The sequence below is a fragment of the Balearica regulorum genome, chromosome 3, assembly GCF_011004875.1.
Source record: "Balearica regulorum gibbericeps isolate bBalReg1 chromosome 3, bBalReg1.pri, whole genome shotgun sequence".
NCBI lineage: Eukaryota > Metazoa > Chordata > Aves > Gruiformes > Gruidae > Balearica > Balearica regulorum.
This window is the reverse complement of record NC_046186.1, coordinates 10413845-10435889: the sequence shown is the minus strand read 5'-3', so window position 1 is coordinate 10435889 and position 22045 is coordinate 10413845. Positions and strand designations below refer to the sequence as shown.

General features: G+C 37.1%; 1 protein-coding gene across 1 annotated transcript in view; it reads right to left on the bottom strand.

The window, feature by feature from the left end:
- Positions 1–4177: 4177 nt before the first annotated feature.
- Positions 4178–22045, bottom strand: part of APOB (apolipoprotein B) — a 35866-nt gene continuing 17998 nt past the window's right edge. The window contains 9 exon segments of the mRNA XM_075750519.1: positions 4178–7038; positions 8139–8322; positions 9141–9255; positions 10057–17637; positions 18079–18455; positions 20800–20905; positions 20908–20944; positions 21209–21396; positions 21525–21700. Of these exon segments, the coding sequence (XP_075606634.1) occupies positions 5212–7038; positions 8139–8322; positions 9141–9255; positions 10057–17637; positions 18079–18455; positions 20800–20905; positions 20908–20944; positions 21209–21396; positions 21525–21700 (10591 nt within the window). The 3' untranslated portion in view covers positions 4178–5211.

Below are 22045 nucleotides of genomic sequence, written 5' to 3'. Positions count from 1 at the left end.
TGGCTGAGAAAATTTCAATCGTTGGAATGCTTCAGGGGAATTTAGTATGCTTACAAAGTGAGTATGGACCAGATAAAGAGTACAAGATACGATTGTGGGGAATGATAGCAGTAGCCATGAAGAATTTGTCCTACATTGTTACCTATAGTACTCACTTAATTTTGCAAACTTACATTCATATAGGTACATACCCAGTATTCTAGGACTGACTGGCTGGTTGTGAACACAATTACTTATCCAAATGCGTGGTGAGCTCACAGAGAAAAATACTTTAAGGAAGGTAAAGGCAAGGGCAAGCCTTGGCCCATCCCCACTGCAGAGACATTCTCATCAGTAAGAGAAACAGTAAGGTGTTGCTTCTTGTGCAAGAGTAGGTGAAAGAAAAGGTTTCCAATACTATAGGTTAAAGCAGGTTTGGAATCCACTGGACTCACAAATTCTGGTCGGCCTGGAATCCAGAAATATTAAAGAGAAATTAAAGAAGATTTCTGCAGAAGATGATCCAGGTTGATACAAGTGAGTATCACAGGTAGTGAGGGTCAAAGAAAATTATGTATTATACCAAAGAATAATATCAGATAGTGGACAGGTAATACCCTGGGAACTGTGCAGTTTGCTAGGGGTTTTGTGTGTTTTATTTATGGTTAAGGATGAAACTATTTCCTGGAGAGAAGACAGCTGGAATAGAAACATGGTGGAAAACCTGTTGTAATATCTTACTGTCAATCTAAAGATGTAAGTTCAAGCCTCCTAGCAAATTTGCCCTGACAGCTACTTCCCCTTAGTTCGGTCATGACTGGTTATCAGGTTGCTTGAACTGGAGATAAAAGATGGATGGATGTGATCTAGTTTGCCTTGACCACACTATTTCATTTTCCTGCTATTGAAATGTGCCTTCACCATACCAGTTCAATAGCATTTAAAACATCTGGCAGCCCTCTAACTAACTGGATTGTTGAATGGTAGATATAAAGGAGTTATCAGAAATACACTGGCATGTTCTTAGCTGAAAGGGTTATCAATCACTGGAATAGGCTGCCCAGGGAAGCAGTTGAGTCACCATCCCTGAAGGTATTTAAAAGATGTGTAGATGTGGTGCTGATAATGCATTTACACACAGGGATACCATAAAACTTCTCTGTCTTTGTATAATGATATATGAGAATGATGATGAAGGCAGTTGCTCACAAACCATTTACCAAAGGGTGAGTATGGTGTTAAGTACGGTAACCTCAAGCCATACCACTTTAGTCACAAAGAATCAGACTCGGGTTAGAAGGGGCCTTGGGAGGTCGTTGTCTAGTGCAACCTCCTCCTCAAAACAGGGCCAACCTTCAGCTCAGACTGCGTTGCTCAAGACTTCACCCAGTTGAGTCTTGCAAACCTCCAGCATACACTTTTGTTCCACAAGGTTGCAGTTTCCCTTAATGCCTTGGATGGATAATGAAATGAAGGAAAGGGAGATGAGAGGTACAAGGATATTTCCATGTTTAAGGCATGAGACCAGAACACAGGATTCTTGGACCTGGCAACTTTCTCTGTGATATTAGGTAAAACTGGGGAAAAAATATATAAAGAGGCTCTGGTTAGTGTTGCACAGGCATCCTTCATTCTGGCCTGTCTTGAATTTGTTAGTGATTAATTTTCCTGTCTGCATGGTTTTTCAGAGATATTTTTGTGTAGATTTTTACAGATAATAATGTAGCCTTTGTCCTACGGGATCCCAAAGTGCTTCTCAAGTTATACACATAACTGGCCAAAGCCTACTGCTGAGGCCAATAGACATTTTGCCATCGATTTCATTTGGGCCAGGATTTGGCTGTGTAGAAATTGAATACAAGCAATTCTGTATGTCCGTATGGTCTTTAATAAATTCTGGTTCCCCACCTGAGCAATAAATCTGCCAGCAGAAGAGTAGTACAAAATTTGATGTCACTTACTGAACAACTAAATGTTTTAATATAAACTTTGTAAGGTATCAGTAGGCCGTAATGACAGTTACTCTAAAAGCATTGATAGCATGATTTAGAGCCAGAGGTGGATGATGCACTGTATGGTGTGTGTGGATGTGGATCCATGTGTAGAATCTCTGTATATGCAGCAAATTATACATGTATTTTTAAATCACTTAATGAGAGCTCAGCTCTAGTTAGTTGCATAATCTAAAATTCTGGAACATTTTTGCTGTCCTACGTCTGCAAAAGTTTTCATTTAGGAACACACACGTTTCTTGTCAATGTTATTTCTACAATCACTTAGTTAGAGCAGGGCATATTGTTCTCTGAATTTCTTGTTAAAATGTTTCACTTAATTAAACTTTTACAACCAGTTCTGCTCTATGTCTGATACTTGCTGTAAATTATAAAGAAAAGCCCCTCTGGCATTTATGAGAATTCAGACGATGAAGACTATAGGAAAAAAAAAAAAAGAAACAGTGTCACTGAGCCCCAGATAGTTGCTGATTCCCAGCTATATCTCCCACACAATTCAATTTAATGAAATGTAATATTTCTTATTATATAAAAACTAAACTGAAAAAGAACTAATAATATTTCAAAAGATTATATTGCAAAATTTCATTAGTGGAATAAACTGGAGCATAATTTGAATAATTCTGATTTTGTCTACATTTCCATAACGTATTACATGGAAAATAAGGTTAAAATTTGCTGGAACCTGAAAGAAAATCAAACCAACCAACAAACAAACAACAGGAAAAGTAATAGAAATTGAAGTTACACCTGGTTGTATGTGCTCATGGGACATACCTATGCACACATGCATAGCTCCTGTGTCAAAATATTGCCAGAGTTTCAAAGGGGTGTTTGAGATGACCTTTCTGGAGTGGGGATTTAACAACAGCCAAGTTCCAGCAAGATGTCATTTTTGAAAGCAATGTTCTGCTTCCAGGCCCTCCCAAAACCAACTGTGGGATGACTGCAAGATGGCTGTCACATCGATTACAGGATTGAGAGCTTTAATCCAATTGGCGGCAACGCTGCTATGAGACTTGGAAATCTCCTCTAACCTCTAACCACAGTTTAGTGTGCAAACTATTGTGTTTGCTCTTGGGAAGCTTCACTCTTGCCAAAGAGAGCCAATATTTATGCTATTTGGCATATTTATTATTCAGTTAACCCATTCCTTATAAGTAAATCCTTTTTTAGAATTTATAACCCTCCTAAGAACTATGGATGATGGACAGAAATAAATAGCCATGAGGGGGAAAACAAAAGAAAACAAAACTTTAAATCTCTCTTCTCCCATAACTTTTGTAATTTCTTCTATTGTCCTTTGTTTCACAGGGCTATTTGTCATGATGAAGGGAAGCAAGAATCAGTGTCTGAGAAATCTGGTTGTGCTTAAACATTTGTGAAATTCAGGGAAAAGAGTTGTGCAATCTGACATCAAATAAAGATCAGATGACCCATAGGCTTCAGTTTCCTAGTTAATGAAGGTGAAAGGGCTCTTCAGCCGACATCTTTATTTACTGGGATAACCAGTAGGACATGTAAATAGGGATTTTTATACCTCTGGTTCCCTTGGGCAGGGTGACATATACAGATTAATTCTATTCAGAATGAAAACTCCTTATTTTACAGTTCACAGGGGACTACTCCATTTCTTTGTCTGAGAATTATTGCTATATTTGTGATGTCTGAAAGCTCTAAAGAGAAAACAGATTTACCTTACTTTCTAAGAGATGCCCACTCTGCTGACAGCTAGATACTATTGTGCTTGTCGGATTCTGATTTTGGGGTTAATGGAGCTCATCTGAGAAAAATTATTACTGGCAGACTTACTTGGGTAATAATATTGTCTGACAATAGGCATATCAAAGTCATATAGCCCAACTTGCTCTGAGATCTTGCTAGATCGGTGTGGAACAGCTGTGGAGGTGGGAGCATTATTGCTGCATAAGCTCAACATGGGCACTGGGCTCTCCCGTTTCCAGGACCTGAGCTACCATCTTTGCATAGTGCTGCTCTGTACTGTAAATACATATCTACCGCCACAAAACTTATTCAGGTATTTGTAAACTGGTGTTCCATTGTTTCATATGTGTAACCAATCATACCATGGATTGAAACCAGACTCTTTGTTCTCCCATTAATGAGCAAGCAAGAACCGTATTACAGAGTGAATTGATTGCATCAAAACAGACATGTACACAGAATTTCCAGTGTCATTTGTTAAAGAGTTTATTCTCAAACAGGTAACATTATTTCAGTCTGAGCATGCCTTGCTCAAGGACTACCTATATAGTATTCCAACAGCTGAAAATAAACCATAATGGGTCCACACATTTTCCACTCAAAAGTAGTCCTATTTTGTGAGTGAATTCTTCAACATTATTTAAATTCATCTTTAAATCGAGAATTCATTTCAATAAGGTCTAAGCTTCAGCCTAGGGGACTGAGGGGAAAACCTTTTGACTCCCATCATGTTCAGTGATGTCAGTGAAACTTTGACAGTTAACTAAACTCGCGATAAGTAAAAATTAGGCAATTTGATGTAAAACCAGAAATATCATAGGGAAACAGGTAAGAAAACCCTGTATTTCTGAATTGTATATTAGCCAGTAGAAAGCAAACACATCTAAAATTCTTGGCATAGCTTCGTGAAAACTGATACATGCATAAATTTATTTTTCTTAACAGAACATTGGTATTATTATCTGCAGTTTTCCAGGAGTCATATTATTTCCATAATTCATTAATTTTTTCTTCATATTTTTGTACATACTCTTCTTTTTCTCCCAAATTTATCTATGAAGGTATTTCTATGCTGAGAAATAGATGTTCTTCTAAGTTGTCCTTCAACTGGCTTATGAATGTGACCTTTATCTTAAAACCTGTTTATTCTGTTTTGCATAGCTTTTGTGACTATTTACAATATGTATTGCACATTATTGGCTTGATCCAACATACAGTGAAATCAAAACAAAGACTTCCCATTGACCTTGACAATTGTTGGATTAAGCCGTACGGTCCAAGTAAAAGTAACTGTAATGAATGACACAAAAATGTAATAAAGAACTCATTTATTGTCTTATTAAGCTTATTAAAATAACCTAGTGTAGATTATTCAGTTTTCATTTACAAATTCAAATTCAAACAGTATCTACCTGAAGCTCCAACATGCTGATTGCTGTTATTTTTAAATATATTGTGATACAAACTTATTACTTCTCCTCTTCTGCATGTCCATTCAGGTCTTCATACGCTGCTGTATATTTTCCATAATCTGCTGAAGACTCAGTTGCTCAGTGGCAAGTTGTTCATCAATGAATCTTTGCATTTCTTCCCATTTCCTGGAGCCTTCCTCAATGCCTTGCTGAATCAGTGTGCGTGTTAGTTCCACTTTTTTTCTGAGTGCCTCTCTGCTTTTTTGGGGCATTTGGTAAATGGACTGCCAGTCAAATGGCTTGGGCACATCTATTCTAAGCTCTCCTTGACGAACAGCTATATATGGCTTTATGCTCTCGGCTGTTATTTGCTCAAACCGACGAAGAATCTCTGAGATATATTGCAGAAATGCAGAGTAATTTTCTATAGTTAGATCAATTAACCTTTTGGCCTCACTGATTAGCTTTTCTTGGGAATGACTAAGCTGCTCATAGATCTCCTGGAGTTTTTCTTTGACTTGCTTGTTATGTTCATCGATTTTCCTCTTAGCAGCTGCAGACCAATATCGGATTTTTTCCTGAGCAGCAGCAGAGAGCTCCATGACCTTCTGTTTTCCTTTTCCTTCAACATCAGTTATAAGGTCATAATATTCCTGGCTGTAGTTTTCCACCAATTCTCTTACTTGGTCTGTCAGGCGTGTAACTGCGTCAGCAAGATCTCCAACATACTTGTTGTGCCAATCCACTACTGTATCTATTAGATTCTTCAGCCATCCCAGTACCTTGTCTTCCACTTCATAGTATTTCACTGACCATCCAAGTGTAGTTGGATCAAAATATTCCTCCCGTAATGCCTTTACATAGAGGAGCAGCTGGTGCAGCTTTTCTGAAAGGTCCTGGAACATCTTCTGGCTCAAATGTTTAAATTGAGAAGTGTATTTTTTAACATCTTCTGCCAAGGATCTCAGTTTCTGTGCATAATCTGAAGCCATTGCATCTTTGTACAGCTGTTGTGTTTGGATTTTGATGTCTTCAAAATTTTTGGATTGCCAGCTTCTCACCATTTCTTCTACCTTCTGAAAAACTTCTTGCACTACTACTTTCAGTTGCTTAAGCCTTCCTGCAAAGTCAGCTTCCTGGAGAGTAGCAAATGTCTGCCTGATCTTTTCCTGCAAATGTTTCAGCATTTCTTTAATTTGATCAAGTACATTACGACCCCTAAAAATTGTTTCAGAAGCAGGAAGTCTGACTTCCAGCTCATTGATAGCTGCAATCAAGGCATCAAAGTACTCCTGAAGTTTTGAAAGGCATAAATCAGCATTTTTTGCTACCTTCTCTGTAGTCATCTGGTATATTTCTTCGCCAGTGTACTTGTCAGACAGCCCAGGGACCTGGAATTTTGTGGTCTTCAGGAATTCAATGGCTGAGTCAATTAGGTGTTTTATTCTCTTGTGATACTCTTCTATTAGGTCAATTGTAGCATCCAAAAGCTTTGCTTTCATTCTTTGATAGTCAAACTGTTCAGCTTGATCTGCTGCATGTTGATATAGCTGTTTAGCTTTGACCTTCATCTCTTGATATTTGCCAGAGGTCTCACTGGCAGCTGTGCGAAGCTGAGCATCTATTTGATCTATTTGTTTCACAGCAAATGTGTATGCTTTGTCAACATTATTCTGCATGATATTCTTCATCCTTAAGGTGGCAGCACTAATTTCCAGTCCCATATGCTCCTTATGATACCGATTAACGTACCTATAGACTGCATTTGTCATTTTAGGTACTTTTTCTTTTAGACCCAACAGTAAGTCTTTGGCAGCATCCTCTTTCCAGTTGAATTTCATTTGAATTAGGTCGGGTTTCTTGAAGGATATCTCACTTTTTAATATGTCAATGTCCTTCTGAGGAGCAGACTGAAAACATAGAACAAGATAAGAAAAAGTTAGCTTGTATATTAAACAAATTTGATATTATTTAGGACTGTATTTCAACATTCTCATTTTGCATCTTGAATTTTATCATATATAGGAGAAAGACCCTACAATTTTTTGCCTACTGTGTGTTTTCTCTCTTCTTGAAAGGTTATTTTGGAAGAAATTATATGTTATCAAGTTACTTTGTGCCTCTTCAAACAGAAGGACCAGAACATAACTTAGTCTCATCTTTTTTAAAAATTTGACTGCAAATGAGATTTTTCCTTCCTTTGTATTAAATGCCTATCATGTCTCATAAGGCATGTGAATTACTTGGGAAAATGAGCCTTCTACTCATTTTTTAAATCATTTCAAGTAAATTTAAAAAGCATTTTCTTCATATGAAAATATTAGAGGATTTCATTTTGTAATCATTTAAATCAATGAGACAATTTAGAAAGTCATTAAAGATCCTTGAATGAGAATAAATTTAGATAAATTTTCCAGTGAATATAGTGAATTGTGAATTGTGAGCTGCTTGTGATTCCTAAATTGGTATATCATTTTGGAAGGTAAAATTTTAAGTTTGAAATTGTCATAGTATGTCAATAATAATAGCATGTTTTGTTAGAAAATCTTGTAAGGTCTTTAATTCTTAGAATGTATTGTGATATATTAATGGATTTAAAAAGACATTCTACAGATGGTCTGACTTCTTCCAGTGGCCTAATTCCTATAATGGACACTTTTGCAGTAATTATAAGTAACCTGATGAGTATACATTAAACCTCAAGGGTGACTTATGTGAAACCGGCTTTGTACTTTCTTCACTTTCAGTGGGTGTGTCTTCTTGATCATAGGAGAGGGCAAAATTAACTGTGTGGAGGACCTGAAACAGCCTCTTCACACAGATTCTACTTTTAGTATTGGAAAGGCAAGTGTAGGAAAGAAAAACTTGAATTACTGATAATATACTTTTTCTTTGGAAAAATTTATGTCTTAATTTATGTCTTAACATAAACATACACAAACTTTAAAAGTGAACTTTTCCTCTGAGCGCACCCAACCTTTTTGCTTTTTATTGCTCATATCAAGCTTACCCGAGTTCGATAGTAAACTTTCGCCGTGAGAATGTCAGTGTCCATTTCGACGACATAGCCCAAGGTCCCAGCAGAGGGTGACGATACTGAGCCGGATAAGCTCCTGTCAGTCCCTTGATAACGCACATGAACGTCTGTAAAAGTTGGGCTGATGATGTCTAGTGATGCAGTGTTGTCCATGACTCTACAAGAGTGAATACACAGCTATGAAGGAATGCACAAACCACAAGCCCAATGCAGTATGTCTAAATACAATACCACCTATTATTTTATATATATATGTATGTAAACAATGCTTTTGTCATCAAAAGAAAATGTAGGGTTTTACTATCCACATTTCTTAGAATTTATCCTAATACATTCACAACTTCCCGTCACTCCAATTTTCCTGTTTTCGATAAAACTATATTAAGCTCTGTTGAGACTTTTCATTAAATTAGGGCAGTGAAACAAAACCTGCAGCTGTGCCACTGTCAGCTTTATGCAGACTTCTACAAGCTGACTGCAATTTTTTCCACCAACATAAGTACAGGCAGTATTTTTTAATTGCGTTTGTACTTGCCTTCATAGACTCTGTCCCTTGGATATGTCAACACAACACTTGCAGATCAAAACGGGAAGTTAGATGGTCAGCTCTTATCCCTAGTATGGGTACTTGTGAATAAAAGTTACTCTTTAATGGCTTGTGGTGACTGAGGGATCCAGTGGGAAAAAACCCGAACTATGTTGATGGTCAGATCTAGAACTGCTCTGATTATAAAATACTGTGTTTATATCTCAGCAGTTTTTTGAAATGGGGCTGCTGAGAGCAGGTATTCTAGAAATGCCAAGAGGGAACAGCTTTCCAGCTATCTCCAGAGGGAAAAAGGCACAGCTGACAGGGTAGCTACACAGGTTCTTATTAATTACAGCAAAGCACTCCGGGGCGTTAGAGTTCAAAGCAACAGTACATCATTGGCAATTTTGTCTAATATAAATTATATTATTAAAGCAAATTTTTACCTAATTCCTGAAACAGTAAGATCTTCCTTGTAGTTTGCACTCATGTCACGATGTGAAAAGCTACCAGTTGTCTTCATAACAAACAGGCCTTCTTCATATTTGTAGTTTGAAACAACTGTGAAACAGATTTCAAATGTGTCTATTTCCAGAAATTACCAGCAAACAATACAAAAAAATATCCAGTTTTATGTAAGATGGCCAGTTGTGGGGTGTTTCTGTAGTATGTAAAATTATGCATCAAGAAACTGAATGCCCATAATGGCCCAAATAAAAAGATATGAAAATATTTGTTCAACTGGAGTATTTTAAAATTAATTTTTTCTCTATATTTAGAACAACATGGATAAAACATTTTGCATTCATACAGATCATAAATGGTGATTCTAATTTCTTGAGAGGTAGAACTTTATTATGATATATATTTTTAGTATTATTATAGAGTCTAGAACTCAATGCTATATGGGATTCTAGAGTTTTCTGAGTCGAAATAATTTTTGAAATAAAATATGATTATTTCCTAAGGAAAATGGTATTTGTCTGAACTGAAGCAGATAAAATATAAACCTGCCTTCTCTCCTTTACATGTATTACTGTAAGTAATGGGGGAATGTCATGTTGTTCACATGTTAAAGTAAGAAACCGCTACACAGATAAAGATATCTTTTCCATTTTTTTCACAGTATGCCATTAGTTATACATATATCTAGTCATTAGCCTTCAGGGTGACTGACTGAGACTCTGATAATAATTTATGAAAAAATGCTGCTGATGATAAAAAAAGCATAATCTAATGTCAGTTCTAAATAGACAGCAACATCTTCATATTCAAAGTCTTGGTAAAAAAAAAAAAAATCGGAAAAAAACGATATAGAGTATTTCCCCAAAAATTGTGGCATATAGAATTTTAATGTCTTACCATTCAAGTCATATTCCAGGAACTGCAATGTTGAGCTGCAGGTAGAGTCAATGGACTGTTCAAAAGAGTCCTTTTTGTTGGTTAAGTCTGTTCTCCAGGTGACGTTGTACAAAGGGGAAGCAACTTTGAAAGATCCAGTCAAGGCACCAAAAGATGGGATGTAAATTCCAGCAGGCAAGGATATTTTGAGAGGGGGGATCTCAATTTTCTGTTCAGGGATTGTAATTGTAGGCAGATCAAAATCTGCAATTTTATTAGCTACTTCATCCAGATCTACATGGAAACTGCCAAGAGAAATACTCTTTGGAAGAGTGAATTGAGACACAGTTATTTGGTATTCAGGTATTGTCACCTCAAAATATGGTATTTTATATTCTTCTAATGTAATATAATCGGCTCCTACATCCACTTTGGGGAATCTTAGTTTTGGCAGTGTGGGTAAATTGACATCAAATGGCATTGTGTTTAGCGTCTGTGGAATTTTTATGTTGCGCAAGTCAATGGTGTATGCTGGGACCTGGAGAGTGGTGAAAGGAACTCTGAACTCTGGAGTGCTGAGAACAGGGCTTGGAGCCTTTAGATGTAACTCAGGAATGCTGAAAGAGAAGCCATCGGTCAGCTTATTCACAGGTATGGGGAAAAAGTAACCATCTTCACTCTTTGTGTACACAAGGGATGCTGAACCATTTAGGTACTGTTTTCTGTCAGCACTGGTAGTGACATCCAACTTCAAGATATCCCATAAGCTTTTCTCAGAAATGGGACACCTTATGTTTTTGAGGAAGTCCATGTATCCTTCCAAAGATCCAGAAATATCAAACTTTGCCTTTGATTTTTCATTTGATAACTGCATATCATGACTGAGAGATAATGACTGAATTTGGCCTTCACCCTTCCAGTGAACTTTCTGGTTTGCAGTACTGATTTTCGCTACAACAATTTGATTAACTGAGGCTGTGTCCAGGAATGAATTTGGCTGAGTGGCTTGAATCTGAAGATCTGCTGATATACCCCAAGGAGCCAGCTCTAAGGTTGCTTTGCATCTCTGAGCCCCTGTTGTTGCGAAAAGAGGTGTATATCGCGCATAGTTCTTCCCATTGTGCTCCCAGACTGCATAAACACGACGGGTAGATGCTTCAACTGCAAGTATTTCTTTCATTTCGCTGTTCCAGAGTCCATCTGCTTTGGAGTGGGCCTCAAGCTTGAGAGATGACCGAGCTCCATTAGCATTTAGATAGGTGTTTGCCTCATGGTCTAGACTTCCAGAAAATGCATTTCCAGTGTAAAATACTCCATCAATGTCCCCATTTGTAGAAGTTTCTACTGATATGTAAGATGTAAGGCTCTCTAAAGCAAGTTTGTGAGCAATTCCTCCCTTAGCACTGGTGCCATATTTAGGAGCATTAAAATCATACATTAACTTTAGCCCTGAGGAAAGAGTGGGTTTAGACTTAGTATTTCCAGAAAGTTCTTGGCTGAAATTCATTTTTAAAACTGTTGTGTTGATTTCTGCATTTGTTGCCACTGAAGCTTCCATGTTCCTCTTTGTGAAACTAATAGTGCTGTCATGATTTCCTCCTAGAAATTTGTTATTACTCAGGGACAGTGCTGTGGCCAGCTTCAGTCCCCTTTTTCTTGTCAAACTTGTTGAACCATCCAGCTTAAATTGCAGTGCATCAATGACAGAAGAGGATGAGACACTGAGCTGCCCAGCAATATCTGACTGATTGAACAGCCCGGCATTTGCAGTTAAAGTGATCACACTGGATTTAAATGAGAAGTCGTAAGTAATGTTTCCCATGGCAGGAATTAAGATGTGGTTTGATGGGCTGTTGATTCTGAATCTAGGAAGCTTTAGAGTGCGTAGATCCTGTGGGACATGAAGAACTGGAAGCTCCAGAGAAGGTAAAACTAGTGTGTAAGATGGTACTGAAAAGCCAATAAATGGAACTGTGAATCCTGTTGTGCTTATTTCTTTTGGGAGCATGTAACCAAAGGCTGGCATCTCAGCAGTAAAAGGAGAAACCTCAATATTTACAATCGGAATGGTGTATCCTGGAATCCTGAAGGTCCGTGGTAGTTTGTTCAGTGATGTCTGTATTTTGTATTTGTCAAATTTTGTTTTGGCTTCATTGTATGACTTTGTGAGAAAATCTAAAGCAGTGTTTCTTCCTCTCTCAAAATACTTGTTGAAGAAAGTGATGTATTTATTAAGTGCTTCATGTACTGTTGCTAAAGGAAGTGGGATTACATGCATGTCTTTGTTTTTCTCATACCGAGCATTCAAATTTAAATCAAAGGATTGTCTTGTTGTCTTCAATAAATCTTTCAGGCCTATCTGTTCCCACAGCGAATAATCTCTTAGCTGAGGAGTTTTAATTCCAGTGTAGGGAACCTGAAGCTGAGGAATTGTTAAAGGAATATTTAGGAAGTCCAGGTTGGCATCTCCATTCATTTCAACATGAGCTTCAATTCTGTCATCATTGTTGCCAGCAGACATATTATGGGAATATCTGTACTGATTGAACCTGCCAGTAGCTTGCCAGCTGACCTGCTGAACAGAGGAACTGAGTGCAAACCCATAATTATTCAGGAAGTCAATTTTGCCAGTCAGTTTCATTGGGAAGCTGATTTTCATGTTTCCATCATTGTTTGTTAATAGACGAATTTCAAAAGGCTGTGCCAAGAAGAAAATCTCATTATTTACAGTTCCAGCAATCCGTCCATTGAGCCGAGCATTGTGAGAGCCTGTTAATTCCACTTTCATTCCTCCAAGCTGTCCTGTGCCTTTTACATTCAGAACGCTACGTCCCACACGTTGTGACTCAATTTCAGACTGAATCTGAAGTGTTGCATAATTTAGGAAACCACATTCATATCTCATGGCTTGGTTGACTTTCAGATACTTATCATTTATTCTGTTGTTGGCAGAAAATGTAATAATGGGGCCCTCAACTCTGAAAGTGGCATGTGAATCATGAGTGCCTTCATCGGAGAAATTAGGAGAAGTCCATTTCCAGTTTCCTTTACCGGTGGAGGTAAATGATATGTGTCCTGCTTCTACCTCTGTTGTCATATTATTGATCAGATCAGCCTGGCTAGAGAATTCAGCTTGTGGAATATTCAGTCTGTGGGAATATGCCGTTCCACTCTGCATCCAAATTTTTCTTTGCAGCTTGACCATTAAATTATTCTGTAGTTCTATTGAATTCTTTGTTGTATAGAAGTTTGCTCTAGTTTCAGCTTCACCTTCAACTGAAGTCCCTAAAAATATCAGTTCATTGGTATGATCAACTTTCAGGAACCTGTGGTTGACCTTCATGGAATTTTTAAGGTTCAGTTGCTTCATTTCAGGGGCCAAGAGACGTGAATCTGCAATAACACTAAAAACTAGGAAATCTAATTTGGACGTTGTTTGAGCTGAAAGAGAGGTCACAAATTCTGGACTGTTTGCAGATGTTGTAGTATTATGAACCTCAGCTTGTGCAGACAGTGTAAAGAATGGAGAGGTGACTCTGAAAGCACCAGACAATTTTCCAAATGTAGGGACAGTCACAGTATGTGGGATACGTGGAAGCTGGAACTCTGGTATCTTCATGTTAGGAATCTGGAACTCATTTAAATTTAGCTTTGGCACCAATAATTCTGGTATTTGAAACTGTGGCATTTGTATTTCTGGGAAAGAAATGTCAGAAAAAGGCATATCTCTCATCTTTAGGTCTTTAAAATACAAATCAATTGCTGGCAACTCAAATTCACCAAACATGAGTTTGTCTATTGTTCTCACAATCTGAAGTTTAATCTCATTCAAATCAATTGTATAGGAAGGAACTTTAAAGGTATTTAGAACTGTAAATTCTGGGGTAGTAAATTTCATTGGGATTTTCATGTCCTTTAATCTCTTAATATTTACCTCATAGGAGGGGATATGCAGATCAGTCAGTGGAACAGTGAAGTCTGGTGTTCGAAATGTTGCTTCCCGAAGACTTCGGAGACTAACCTCAAAGGCAGGTATAGTGACTATAACAGTTGTGATTTCAGGGACTTTAAATCCTGTTTCAACAAACTGGTTTAAATTTTCAGCCCAATTTTTTAGATCATACTTTTCAGCCACAGTAAAGATTTTCTTAAAAGCTATGTTCCACTGCTCAGAAATGTATATGACAACAGAATTGTAGAATTGGCTTATCTTCTGAAGATACCACTGGAATTCCTGGGAAATATCCATTTCAGAAATCCTCTCTCTCAGGTCTTCCAGATGTTCATTTACCTTGGCTTTCAGATTAGCAAATGTTGTTGAGTTTATGAGCTCCTTGAACCAGTTAATTATTGCAGCAAGCTTAGTGTCCCTTAGTTGTTCCACGTATTTTGAAATCACAGCTCTAAAATCTCTCACATACTGTTTCAGTGCTTCTGCTTTCTGTGGAAGTTCTAGACTTCTGAGTTCCTCATTTATTTTCTGTGTCACTTCTCGAATTTTGTTATTTGTGTCATCAACAAACTGGTTATAGTCAAAAGACTTGAGCTTTTTAATAACCATGTCAAGGAACTTGTTGACTTCCTTTATCATCGTTTCATAATCAAAGGATTGTACTTTCTTGATAGCATCATCAATAAAAGCAACAACTTTATCAAAGCATGACTTCACATCAATCTTTTTCAGGTAGATGGTCAGTTTCTGGATGGTTTCTTTTATTCTGTACTGGTTAAGCAGTTCTATCATTCTGTCCATTAAAAAATATACCTGTTTATCAATTTCATATTTTACAATCAGTTTGTGCACATGACCTCGGAAAGCACTGATCTTCTCAGACACTTCATACTCCTCCATCCAATTTAGAATAAAGTCTTTGATTTGTTCAAGAACTTCATTCATTTTTTCAATTGGTAATGAACGCTTCAATTTTTCTAAAACTTCTTTAGCATCAAACGTTTTAATCTGCTGTTTCAAATTTTCTGCAATGTGTCTGACATCAATATTCTGAATCTGAATCTTGAGTTGTTCTAGGTTTTCCTGTATCCTAGCTGTAATCCTGTACTCATCATCTACATTTTTAATCCAAGCCAAAGTGCTGCTTCCAATTTTGCTAGGAGAATACTGGAGAAAAAACATTTGCAATTTTTGAATAGTGTCAACTACAGTGATTCTTATCTTATATTTGCTATCTAGAGCTGTCATTGTTTCAACTATTCGGTCAAGAAGCTGTGCAATAAGTGCTTTAATGTCATACTGCTCATAATGATCTTTGATGTATTGCTCAATTTGTATCAGATAGACCTGCAGCTGAAACAGTATTTCTTGAAAATTGTGCATGGCTTTTTCCAGCATAATTTGGAGATCATCAGATGTTATTCTGTAGTCCTTTGTGAAAGCAATCAAATTATTTTTCATGCTGCTAACTCTGCCTTTCATATCTAATTTGTCCATGTAATCATTAATGTGCTGTGGGAGTTTATCCAAAGTTGCCTTGTATTTTCTCATATGTTGTTCTACGTTAATGTTCTTCAGGTAAGTTTGTATGGCCTGCAGTGTGGATAGAATGGTGCCTCTGATTTGTTCAAAGTAAACTGGCAAATGTTCCAAGAATGGTAGGTTAATAACATGCATATCTTTATTTTTGTCATACTTCACAGAGCCAGAGATGCTGAATTCTTGAGGCTGTGACACACTGCCCCTGAGGCCCAATACATCAATTAAATTAACTTCTTCAGATGTGAATGGTAGTATGACTGACGTATCCATTACAGAGAGATCTGCTAAAGCTCTTCCACTAAGTTCCACACCGGTCTTTTCTGCATCATTGTAAGCACTGAGATCTTGTGAATATACATTATTGTTTAGCTGACTTTTCAATTTCCAAGCACTTGACTGCTCTGACGGAGTAAAAAGCATATGAACTTTGTTATCAAGCAGGGTAGTATATCTTCCTCTAGACTTCAAGCTGTGACTGGTAGATCCTCTGTAATCATGGGACAAAGTGAAAGCAAGAGGCTCTGCTTTAAACAGGAATTTGCTGTAAAGGTCTCCAGTGTGTTCACCCATAGCACTCAGCTTTCCGTTACCATTGGTATGTATGTCAGCAGTGATGGTAAATGGGGCCATAGTGGAACGCACAACATTGCTGAAACGGAGAGATTTAGAATCACAGTTTGTGTTCATAGTAACTGAGGAAGCAAGTCCTGCCACATTCAGATTAACTCTGTGACTCACTGCTGTGCCTTGAACATTTGCGACGGTATCTGTTTTAAAGTTTGCAGCTAGATCAGCATATGTAATGGTGTAGGTATGCCTTATTTCATCTGCCCCATAGGCTCCTCTGACATTGCCACCCAAGTTCAGCTTCAGAAGCTCGAGAAGCAGTTCTGCTTTGTTGGAAATTTCTGTTTTAGTGTATTTCATATTATTGCTTAGTTTAGCTGTAAGTGAGCTAGGTTGCAGTTGTAGGTCAAAAACATGCTTGTGGAACTTGTCAAAGCTGAAGCTGTTGTCTAACTTTGAAGCAAATGTTAAGGATAAACCAGGAATATTCAAGTCATTTGTGTACTCCAACTTAATCTCTTTGAATGATCCTTGCAAATTATTTGAAAACTTGAGTCCTTCTCTATTAACTCTGAAGTTCAAAACATGTTTGTTGTCCATACCCAGAACTGTACTCTGATATTCACTTCCCAGCGTTATTTCCGTTAGGCTCACTCTTCCACCTAGATTGAATTTTGCATTGTTTTTACCATAGCGCCCAGAAGAGGATAGTGACATGGAGCCTCCAGCAGTATCAAGTTTGGCATTCATTTCACTCTGCATTGTCAATGGACTAAACTGCACATTTGTGGTTGCGCTGCTGGCTAGACCATACTGATTTAGATTGAGTGATGACTTATGTGCAGCTCGATTCCTTTGATCGGTCAGAGAGATATCAGTGTTGAAAACAAGATCCTGGGAATTGAGAGAACCTGCAAACAACGCATAATACTGGGTTTGCTTGTAAGTGGCTTGGTACTCAGATCGAAGTGCTGCCATCTTCTTTGACAAAATTAATTCGAGCTTATTGACACCTGCAATATGTCGATACCTCCCATTTGTTTCAGATGTCATTTTCAGCTGGCTGTTTTCATACTTCAGTGAAGCTGTGTTCTTTAATAGTCCACTTTGTACATCAGAAACTGAGGTAATGGAAAACAAATCATCACTGTATCTGCCAGATATCTGATTGGTAGCCTGAAGGTAAGAAGAATCCAACTTCAGATTTGATTTTCCTTCTAAAACCCGTCTCTTTTCATTGTACGAGCTTGAAAGAGTGTAAATGCTTCTTGCAAAGACCGAAGCTACTTCCAGCTGTCCTTCCATCTTGATGTTATTGAGATTCATGTTATTTGTCTTTTCAGAAACAATATCACCGGAAAATGAAAGCTGAGGACCCAGAGTACTAGATGCCGTAAGTGATATGGTGTAATTTGCAACTGGACTAGGTTCATAACTCTTTGTCTTGGCCAACTTAAAATCTGTTGTTAAGAGTCTGTGCTTTAGGTGATTTTCATATGCACAGGTGAATCCATGTCTATTATATGATGCTTCTCCAGAACCTGAAATAGGAAAAAGGACACAAAAGATAAGAGTGTGATTTATAACTTTTTTCTTTAAGACTTTGTCTGATGTCATTAAGCTTTTATGTTACTGCTTGATTGCGGTCATACCTGCACACTTGATTTTGAAAACACTTGATTTGTCAGATACACAAGTGTTTATAGAATGATGCCTTCAGTTTTGAAGGACTTTTTCTTCAGTAGGGAATATCTAGGAAAATACGGACCTTAAAAGTCTTTATTGAATTAATCTCACTTCACCTTCAGTGCCTGAATAAACAGATTCGCATATCTTTAAAAACAAAGAGAAAGTGATTTCAGATTACGCAACACCTTTCTTCAAATAAGCAACAGGAAAATGAATGTACTGTACCTGATACATGGAAAATAAAGTCATTAAAATAGTTTTGCCAACATTGCAGTATTAGCACACATTCTTACCTTTCACACTGTAGGAAAGTAGCTCAAAAACTGAATCAGCGTTTGTGGTATAAGTAGTTCTTATGCTGGATGCTTTCTCTGTGGTGGTATTAGCCAAAGTGTATGCTGCTGTCCAGTTGTAATAGTTGCTGTACACATTAGCAGAGAGCTCTAAAGTGCCAAATAAAGGCACACGAACAGGATAAGATTCTGGAACAGTAAATGTTGGGATTCTGTATTCCTGAGATGGCACACTTATTCCCATTGACTCCATTACCAGAGGAGGTGTTTTAACGGTCTGTGGCATCCTTATGTCATGGGATGATCTTCCACCAAATGGCAACGGGATATTAATTAGAAAACTGTTTTTATTCAAGTTGTATCTGATCCGGCCTTCACTAGAAAACAAAAGTGACTCTATTAAAATCTGTAAGTCCATGATAGATGTACAGAAATTTCCATGATTCCTACTATTCCCATGATATTGAGCTTACTTACATGCTTATATCAATGTCTTGGCTTTAGGTTTAGAGAGAAATGTAATGATCATCTATTATTATCAGCATTTTTGAAGCACTCATCTATCAGAATTTACTGAAAGCACTTTCAATATCAGTGAATTCTGTCAATGTTTTCCCCCTTATTTCATAATCAGGGAGACTGATAGGTCAAGCAGTCCAGAACACATTCTTTCTGTAAGACCTTGCATCAGAATTCAAAGGTTCCTGACTCTTTGTTCAGAGCTTAACTAATTTTAGCTCACGTGTGGAGAGTGTCATTCAAGGGACTAAATACACAACTGTTAGGAATCTTGCATTTGATTTTCTACTCTGAGAATCTAAATCTGCTTTATAAACATTCACTAAAAGATGTATTGGCATGAAAATGATCCTCAAAATGAAGGAATTTGAATGAAAATAGATGACATATAGGAAAAAATAATTCCTCCAGAACCACTTGTGTAATGTGTCATGCTGAGTACCTGAAAAAGGTGATTATATTCTTCTTTAAAAAAGTGATGTATTCTTATAGAAATGCACAAAAAGTCTCATTAGCATTAGAAGTTACAAGAACCTAATTATCAAGAATTTATCTTTCTGATTATAAGCATTACAAAAGTTTCATCCAAATATTCAGCATTTATTTTATTCTGAATAAAAATAAATACAAATCTAACCATTTGACCAAGAGCTAGGACTGAAAAAAATGAATTGTCAGCTGAAAAGTTTGTGGGGAAAAAATGTAATTATGAAAAGGCAAAACAGGAGAAAATGCTGCCTTAATTTGTGCATGAACAATAAGCTGGCAAAGACGCTTTTCTTGTTTGCCTAATTGATCTTTCATATTGCAAAATCTTCTTTTTACACTTAGAGATACATCCTAAGATGAAAATTAAGGAAATATTTAAAAATGTGCTCCTTTGCATCAAGTGGTTAAAAAAACCCAATATGACAGAGCAGTAGAAATTCCTATTATTATTATTCTAATGTACACTGCTGATAAGAACATAGGTGAAAAATCAGTTTTTTCATTGCTTATACTTAGCTTAGGAACACAATGGAAGCGACAGAGATGTGTGTCATTAACATACAGTTTCATATTACCACAGTGAAAGATAGTACATGGAAAACCAGCACTAAGAGAGATAAATTCAAGACTGTTCTCCATCTGATTTTGTAATCCAATCTTACACTAGCTTCTGTTGTCCTCTACATTCATTTCAGCCATCAATATTTCCCTAGCTCCTGGGAAAACTATGCAGGCATGTTTCTATCTATCACAGTGGTAGCTGTGGGTGTATTCTGAAGACACTACCAAGCAACATTGTTCCTTGAATCCTTATGCATAGGCAGAGCAGCAATGGAATATGAACACTGATTGGCAAAAAAAGGTATGTATGTGCTAGGAACTGTAATGAGAGCAAATCCCAGCAGGTACATGAGCATTTTAAAGTCTAGATCCACTGTGGCTAACTTATAGTCTAATTTCCTAGAAACAGAAGAAATATACTATTTATCTGCTTTCCAGTCTCTTTTTGTTTGTCAAACCCTACTTTTTAAAAATATTTAACATATTGGATGATTCTATCAAATTTGACAGAAGGGTAAGATCCTCAAGGGTAATTATACTCATGCAAGTTCTGTGAAACTCTCTATTACATGGAGGAGATGGGCCCCAAACTAGTGCAAGCACCAGTCCATATGTGTGCAACCATGGCATGTGTTCCCTTTGAGCAAGTGACAGATGGAGTCAGGTCAGGGTACTGTATTGGTGGAGGTCAACCAGTATGTTTAAAGGAATGAGAAGAAACTGTCCAGTAGGACTGCACAGGAAGAAGTAGAGATATAGAGTTATGGCCAAAGACAAAAGGTCTGTCAGGATGCAGGACACAAATCTATGGGAATTCTGGCTTCATTAGTTCTGTGGCTCAAAGTAAAGATTGTTCAACACTGTATTTTTGTTGAGTTCTCATTACTATATAACACTATATACTTCAGGTTATATTCATATACTGCAGGAGTGACTGCTGTAGAGCCAAAGCGGCATTAAAGACAAGCATCATTTCCTCCATATAATTCCATCTCTCTGGTCTTATATTTTTTTGTTATGATTCTAATTTTATGCTAATATTCACAGCAATTCCATGTTGGTTTGTAAAACAAAGTAAAACAAAATAACACAAAATATGCACAAATATCTATTTTCAGTTTCCTGTCTGACTATCCCAATTTCTCTCCCTACCTTTTCAGGAAAAGTTCTTCAGGAATGGTGATAACAGGGAGGTTAATTTTCTGAATGTTCAGTTCCTGCAGTCCACTTAGTTTGTCTTGCAGAGTCTGGGCATAGGCACATCTTTTGATGCCTTTTGCAGCCAGGTGTTGCTTGCCTGCAATAGGAGACAAGTTTTTCGAAGTAAATAACAAGTTTTAGGACTTCCCAGTAAGTTATCTGAAAGCCATTGTAACTACCCATATACTGAGCCCTAGGCATATGATAAAGTGACTGACTCCATCAAAGTTGGAAATATACATCTTATTCAATCTGATGAGTGCTTTTACAAGTAGTTCCCGTTTTGGCTTCCATGGGGGAGGCAAAAATTCATCAGGGCTATGTGGTCAAGCTGTAATATCTACTGTAAGTTGAAACATACCACAATAAATTGTGACACAATATGTCGCAGTGTCATATCTGTATGAGCCACTTTCCGATCCAGCAGTTCATTGGCATGCTTCTCTAAAGTTTTTGGGTAGTCTGAAAAGTCAACTGGGAAGCCAGAATATATTTTTTTCACAGCAGCACTGGCACCTGAATTCCACTCTAGCTCAACTTTCTCAGAATCTGAAAATCATGAATTTAAAAGAAAAGAATAAATTAGTAATATTCTCTTTAGGGATATACTATAAACTAATGTAACAAGATAGTTTAAATTTATAGGTTGTACATGTGGATCATGTTTTTACCCGTACCATATCTGAGAAGAACTCTTTCTGAAATTGAGTTTCTGTGAGTTGTTGCAGCTGAGCTCATCTGCAGAAACCCTTTGGTTGGTGAATAATTAACCAATGCTTCAGTTCTAAGCTCAGTTTGCAGGCGTGGAATAGACATGGTGCCTCTTACCATTGCCTCTTCCATTCCAGCATATCTGTGAAAGCAAAAAGTAAATATGAATATGAAACATTTCACTCTATTTTTTCACTAATGTTTCAGGAGCAATTTCAGCATTTAAATCTGTAGTAAAGTCATAATAGGTGTTATAAAAAAAATAGATTGAATGAAACTTGTAAACTCTGTTCCAATTCAATGAATGTTTTTGGCTTCTGCTGGTTATTTTGGGAAAACTATGGTAAATTATTATAATGCTACTGTGCAGATACACACAATAATAATTCTGTATTAATTCCATAATACTGAAATGGATGGAAATATGTACCTGTCTTGGTGAAGTTGTACCTGAACCGAATTCTGAACTCCTTACTCAAGCTGAATT